The following is a 7,043-nucleotide window of genomic DNA, read 5'->3' as shown; positions in this document are numbered from 1 at the left end:
AAGAGCGTCTGCTCTGTGATGCGGTCCAGCTCCTCCAGGTCCTTTTTCATTTCCGTGTACCTGGGAGGGGCGATGGCAAAGGGTCGGACCGGGAGGCGGCGGCCTCGCGACAATCCCCGGTGCCCCTGGGCCTCAGTTTCCCTGTCTGTAACCGGAGAGGTCGGTTCGTCCCGGAGAAGCCTGCGGGGAATAGTTCTGGGGTCTCCCAGGCTATCTCGGGGGCGAGGGGGCGTGCAGACAGGTGTGTCCGCGGAATAATAGGAGGCGACAGTGAGCTCCGGCGCTGACGGCATTTATTGCCGCGTGTTTATCGTGAGGGAGAGGCGGGAGGCGCTCTCTTCCCACCTAGCCCTGGCCTGGAAGGGAACGCGGAACTTGTCTGCCCCTTCCCAGGGCGGGAGGGGGGTGCGCGGGCTGGGCCCAGACACTCCAGGGACCCGCGATGCGCGCGCCATCCCGCCCCATTCCGCCGCCCCTTCCCGCCCCGGCGAGGGTGGCTTTTGGGTCCGTCTGCCACCTGACACTTTCTAAGTCTGGGGTTCTCAACTGCACTTCTAGAATCTTCCAAGGAACTTAAAAAATGCCAATGCCAATGCTGCATACGCCGCGCCCCCTCCCGCCTACCATACACCACAGAGGAGACTCAGTTTTAATGAGTTTCGGGTGGGGCCCAAACACTGTAAGTTAAGCACCGTCCAGTATAAATCCTCACATTCCTTCCTCTCAATACAAGGCCTATATTCTGCATCACGAAAGTCCAGAGTAGCAGGGCCTTAGGGATAGAATCTACCAAAACAAAACAAACACCTAGAAATTAAACGAGGTTGCAAGACACAAAGCCAATGTACAAACCTTAATTGTGTTTCTATAAACTAGCAACAAATATTTGGAAAATGAAATCAAATACAACACCATATTAAACAGCATAAACAACATCAAACACTGGGAATAAATCTAATGAAAGAAGTGCAAGACCTGTTGAAAACCCTGCTGAAACAAACCACCAAGACCAAAATAAAAGGAGTTGCAGATGTTCATGGATCAGAAACTCATGAGGGGGACTTCCCTGGTGGCTCAGTGGTTAAGAATCCGCCTGCCAATGCAGGGAACATGGGTTCGAGCCCCGGTCCGAGAAGATCCCACATGCCACGGAGCAGCTAAGCCCATGCGCCACAAATACTGAGCCCACACTCTAGAGCCTGCAAGCCACAACTACTGGGCCCACGTGCCACAACTACTGAAGCCTGCGTGCCTAGAGCCTGTGCTCCGCAACAAGAGAAGCCACAGCAATGAGAAAGCCACACACCCCAACGAAGAGTAGCCACCACACACCACAACTAGAGAAAGCCCGCGCGCGGCAACAAAGACCCAACACAGCCAAAAATAAATAAATAAGTAAATATTAAAAAAAGAAAAAGAAGGAAAAAGAAACTCATGAGGTCTCCCAGATTGCTCTCTAGATTCAACTCAAGTGTCTATCAAAATTTCAGCGGACATCTTGGAAGAAATTCACAGGCTGATTCTAAGATTGATATGGAAACGCAAAGACCCTAGAATGACCAAAACAATTTTGGAAAAGAAGAGCCAAGTTAGAGGACTTACTCTACCTGAGTTTAAGACTATAAAGCCACAGTAATCAAAACAGTGTAGTGCTAATGTAAGGATAAACGAAATATCAATGGCACAGAATAGAGTCCAGAAATATAATCAGATATATGGTCAACTGATTTTTGACCAAAGCACCAGTTCAACTCCATGGCGAAAATAATTTTTTTAAAATAGGTGGTGCTGGAACAACTGGATACTGTATGAAAAAAAAGAAAGAACAAAAAAAAAGAACCTCAACCTCTACCTTAGTCCATATACAAAAATTAAGTCAAGCTGAATCATAGACCTAAGCAAAAAATTCAGAACCATAAAGACTAGAGAAGAAAATATAGAAGAGAGCTTCATGACCTTGGGGTGGGCAAAATTCCTTGGAATAAAGAATATCTAGGGACTTCCCTGGTGGCACAGTGGATAGGACTCCTCACTCCCAATGCATCAGGCCTGAATTCCATCCCTGGTCAGGGAACTAGATCCCACATGTATGCCACAACTAAGGAGCCCACATGCTGCAACTAAGACCCGGTGCAACCAAATAAATAAATATTTTAAAAAATATACCTAAAGAAGAAATCCTGAAATATAAAAACTTCTTATGAATCAACAAGAGAAAGACAAATTGTTTTAAAAATAAACCCCCAAAATATACAAATGGTCACTAAACACATGAAAAGGTGCTCAAGATAATTAGTCCTCAAGTAAATGCAAATGAAATCCATAATGAGGTACCATTTAACATCCATTGGGCTAAAAGTAAGAGACTGACAACATCAAGTGCTGATGAGAACGTGGAGCATCTGGGATTGCTGCTGGTGGGAGTTTAAAATGGTACCACCAGGGCTTCCCTGGTGGCGCAGTGGTTGAGAATCTGCCTGCCAATGCAGACGACACAGGTTCGAGCCCTGGTCTGGGAAGATCCCACATGCCATGGAGCAACTGGGCCCGTGAGCCACAATTACTGAGCCTGCGCGTCTGGAGCCTGTGCTCCGCAACAACAGAGGCCGCGATAGTGAGAGGCCTGCGCACCACGATGAAGAGTGACCCCCACTTGCCACAACTAGAGAAAGCCCATGCACAGAAATGAAGACCCAACACAGCCATAAATAAATAAATAAATACATTGTGTATTTAAAAAAAAAAAAAAAATGGTACCACCAGTTTGGAGGACAGTTTGGTAGTTTCTTATAAAGTTAAATCTACATCTACCTTATAACCCTCTGGATATTTCACCCAATTCCACTTCTAGCTATTTGCCCAAGAGCAATAAAAACATAAAAACTTGTATGTGAATGTTCATAGCAGCTTTATTCATAATAGTCTAAAAGCTGGAAAGAACCCACATGTCCATCACCACTGCTCAGCAGTAAAAAGGGACTGATACAGAAAAAAAACAAAAACAAACAAACAAACAAAAAACCACATGGAAGAATTTCAGAAACATGAAACCGAGCAAAATAAGCTAGACACACATACAAGAAAATTCATAGTGTGTGAGTCCATTTATATGAAGTCTAAGAACAGAAAAAACTAATTGATGGTGACAGAAGTCAGAAGATGATAGTGGGAGAGGGAAAGGAATTGACTACAAAGGGGGTTTGGTGGGATCGGGTGGGGCCCAAACAAGGTAGTTTTTACGAGAGTCCCGGGAGGTCCTAGTGTGCAGCCACAACAATCACCGCCTAGTCCAAGTCCTCAGTCCTCCTCCACTATCTCCCTCATAAAAGTCTAGCCGGCTGTCCCTCATCCTCTCCCAGGAGAAAATGTAGCTCAGGTGGAAGGTGTGTGCTTGACATTCTGAGATTTGTTTGTTACTGGTCATTAAAAGAACAGCAGTAAAAGGAAACGTTACTGGAACTGAGATCTAATCAGCTTTCCATGCTCATTTCCTAGCCTCACCACTTTCTAGATGGTTAGCCTTGGAGAAGTTACTTTGGAGAAGTTACTTTATCTTCTCTGTGCTTCTGTTTCATCATCTGTAAAATGGGAGCGCCTGCTGCATAGCGTGGTTATAAGGATTAAATGAGTTAATATATCAAAAGTACTGAGGAAAATACCTGGCAGAGTGGGTACTGTATAACGGCGGCTGTTGTTTTTATTGTCATGACTGTTCTTTAATGCGAACGATGATAGCAACCTCTTGTTGAAGCAGAGAAAGCTGAGGAGACAGAGGAGCACTGCCTGCCACTCACCTGCCCTGTGACTTTGTGGTCTTAACAAAAGTGGAGCCTGAGACCAGATTCCGATTCTGACTCGTCCACCTAGCAGCTGGGTGACCTTTGCAAAGCCTGTAGGGTCTCAGAGCCTCCGTCTTCTCCTCTGACTCTGAGCTGACAGTTCCCTCCTTAGCCAGCAAGCTTGTGAAGATCAGATCGCGAGAGTGCACTTGGCAAAGTGCAGCACAGTCAGGTGCACCTCAACTGATGGCCATTGGGCAAAGAAGAAGATGTCTGTAGAGTTTCTCCAAAGAGACAGGACCAGGACCAGAGGGTAGAAGTGACGGTGAGGTAAGCTGCAGCTTTACCTAAGGAAGAACTTTCCAGCAACAGCTGCTACAGAGGTAGTAAGGTTCCTGACGTGAAGGAGTCCATCCCTGGGAGGGGGTTGGGAGAGTGTCAGGTCTAAGAGTCTGGGCTTTCTGTCCCTGCCAGGCCTGCCAATGCAGAGCCTGCTTTCCAGATCCTGTGGGAGTGCAGGGTCGGCTCAGAGCCTTCCCCTCCTCAATGCAGCTCTTTGGGGCACTGCCCTTCTCCTCACTGCCATGCCACCTGCTCTGCCATCTCCGGGAAGGAAGATTCCATGACCTTCTTTGCTGTCTAAGAATGCCAAGCTCTTCCTTAGAATCGGCCTCAGTCCCTCCGAGGACTGGATGAAAAATATGTTCTTGGGCTTTGTTTGCCATGGATGTGGATATGTCTGGCCCTGTCTCTGGGGTGAAGAAAGCCCTTTGTTAACCAGAAAGGAGGGGATTGCTGTAGCTGACCTTTCACATTGGATTCTCAGCACCTCCTTGCTTAGCATGAAGGTCTTCAGCCTTGTCCCCTTTTCTGGCAGTTATAGAACAGCCCAGAACCACGCTCCCCCTTCTTCCTCCTCCTCTGCTGGCCACGCCCAGCTGTCTGCAGGTGGGCATCTGCTCACCATTTTCACCTCCTCCCTGCTTCCCCTGTCCAAGTCACCCATCCTGCCTCTGCCTCTAGTACCCATGCCAGCCAGCAGCGTGGGTCACACTCAGGCTACCACCCACCCCCACCGGGCTGCATCAACCTGTCCACCCTTCCCTGCCTCTCTCCTGGAGCAGGAACCAATAGCCTAGATCCTTCCCTCCTCCTCCCTCCTCCCTCCTCCCTCCTCCCTCCAGACTCCTGCTGCTATTCCCCACAGACTCCCACCAGCCCCCCAACCCTGGATGCCTTTGCCTGGCCCCTCCTTAAAGTGCAATGGGAGAAAGAGCTTTGAGATCAAACACACTTGGTTTGTGACTCAGCTGCTGACCTAGGATGCACTGGCTCCTATGTGGGGGGAGGGAGGGGGGGCGGATTTTTGAATCTCAGTTTCACCACCGGTTCCCTGTGTGAACTTGGGCAAGCTACGTAACCTCTCTGGGCCTCAGTTTCCTCAGCTGTAAAATGGGAGTAATACTGGTATCTACATTAGAGGTCTGTTGTGAAGATTAAATCATTTAATTAATAGAAAACTTTCATTTGTTTGTACTGTTAAGTACTATATTAAGTACTGTATGTGTTAGCCATTATCGTTGTTCATTTTTTTATTATTTGCTGGTTGACCCTGCTCAGTTACTTCACCTACACTTCCTCATCTGCAAAAATGGAAATAATAATGCCCACCTCCATGGACTTGTCAGGATTAAATGAGGTATTGCTTATAAAGCACCCAGGGCAGGATCAAGCACGTGGTAGACGTTCAATACCCTTGCCCGGCTTTGAGGAGCCTTTCCTGACTCCCCTCCCTTCCAGGGTGCTGTGTTCTCTCCCCACTAAGTCATGCAGGAGGGATTTTGTTCCTGTGTGGACACCTGCCTCCCAGCCTGCAGGCCTCAGAGGCTGGGGCTCTGGTTTTCATTCCCTGGGGGCTTTTTCCACTACTGTTCAGGGCCTTGCTCCCTGCAGAGCCTTGGAAAATACGTAGGCCTCAACAGACTCACCCTGGCCCTGTCCATCTCTCACCCACATCTTTCGACCACAAGCATTTTATTGACAGCCTAGTCCTCAGGCCTGCCTGCCCTTTCCTCCGCCACTGCCCCAGGGGATGAGGGTGTGGGAAGAGGAGGGAAAGGTTAGGGCAGAGGAGCACGAGGTTGGGAAGAGGAGAAGCAAAGTCACAGTCACAGGGAGCAGGGAAGGAGAAAGAAGGCCGAGAAGGCGAATAAAACAAGCTCAGAAAGGAGATGTAAACGTCTGAGCGGAGATTCCATTTATTCCACGTTCACATCCTGGGTGTTAAGAAGAGGCAGGGTTTGTGATTTGTGATCAGGCAAACAGGGTGAGTCACAGCGGAGTCACTATCTCTGTGACCTTGTGCCTTATCTCTCTTTGCCTCAGTTTCCTCAAGTGTAAAACAGGGATGATAACGGTACCTGCCTCATAGGATGGTTGGGAGAATTAGAGGAGATGCCTGTGGGTTACTTAGCTGTGTCTGGTGCGTGAGGCAGCTTCTTAGTAACTGGCCTCTTACTCTGGACCTTATAAGGGGGTTAATCAGTGAAATGGCCCGGCAATGTTTCTCTCTAGGACAGGAGGTCCCAACCCTTATTAGTTCATGACACACCTTCGGACGCAACAGAATATGCCACCCCCAAATGTGTGACCAATCCCAGTCACCCACAATCGCACGCACACCCCGTTTGTGTGCTCACACACACACTCCTGCGATCACACACACGTGCACTCGTAAATCTTACATTCCTTGAAGACAGAGACTATACCTCACAATTTTTATTGTACCTATCACAGTGAGCTGAAGTTATTTGTTTATATGCCTGTCTCTTCCATCTTATCTTTCAAATACCTAACAGAGTACCTGGCCCTTGGCAACAACTGCAGGAATTATTGGTGAACCCATTTGCAGGGTGCCGTGTCTGGCCTGCCTCGGGTGTCCCAAGGTGTGGCAGGACTGAGTGAATACACAGAAAAGGTGGGTGCGTGTAAACACCCAGCCCTGCCCTCCTGTCTCCTCTATGGTCACCTCCACGCCCTCTGGCTTCCAGACCAAAAATTGGCAGAGAACAGTGATGAAACCCAAACCTTCAGGACATACCCAAGTACGTAACAGTCAGTCACCTGGGCAGGTGGACGGTACAGCCCAGCAGGGTCACCTGAGCCTCTGGGGGAACAGCCTGACCAGGGCTGTCCTGTCCTCCTGGCTCTGTGACTCTCCACGCCCCCACCTCCGGCTCACAGAATGCTTTGCCACCACCCAGA

General features: G+C 48.7%; 1 protein-coding gene across 1 annotated transcript in view; it reads right to left on the bottom strand.

Annotated features, from left to right (window-relative positions):
• The window catches only part of SCNN1A (sodium channel epithelial 1 subunit alpha), a 20,182-nt gene that overhangs the window by 11,999 nt on the left and 1,140 nt on the right, over positions 1-7,043 (bottom strand). Inside the window, 2 exon segments of the mRNA XM_007469434.1 lie at position 1; positions 3-60. The exon segment at position 1 is cut by the window's left edge and continues 218 nt beyond it. Coding sequence (XP_007469496.1) covers position 1; positions 3-60 — 59 coding nt within the window.

The sequence above is a fragment of the Lipotes vexillifer genome, unplaced genomic scaffold (genome assembly GCF_000442215.2).
Source record: "Lipotes vexillifer unplaced genomic scaffold, Lipotes_vexillifer_v1.1 scaffold395, whole genome shotgun sequence".
NCBI classification, from domain to species: Eukaryota; Metazoa; Chordata; class Mammalia; order Artiodactyla; family Lipotidae; genus Lipotes; species Lipotes vexillifer.
This window is presented reverse-complemented; position numbering and strand designations above follow the sequence as displayed.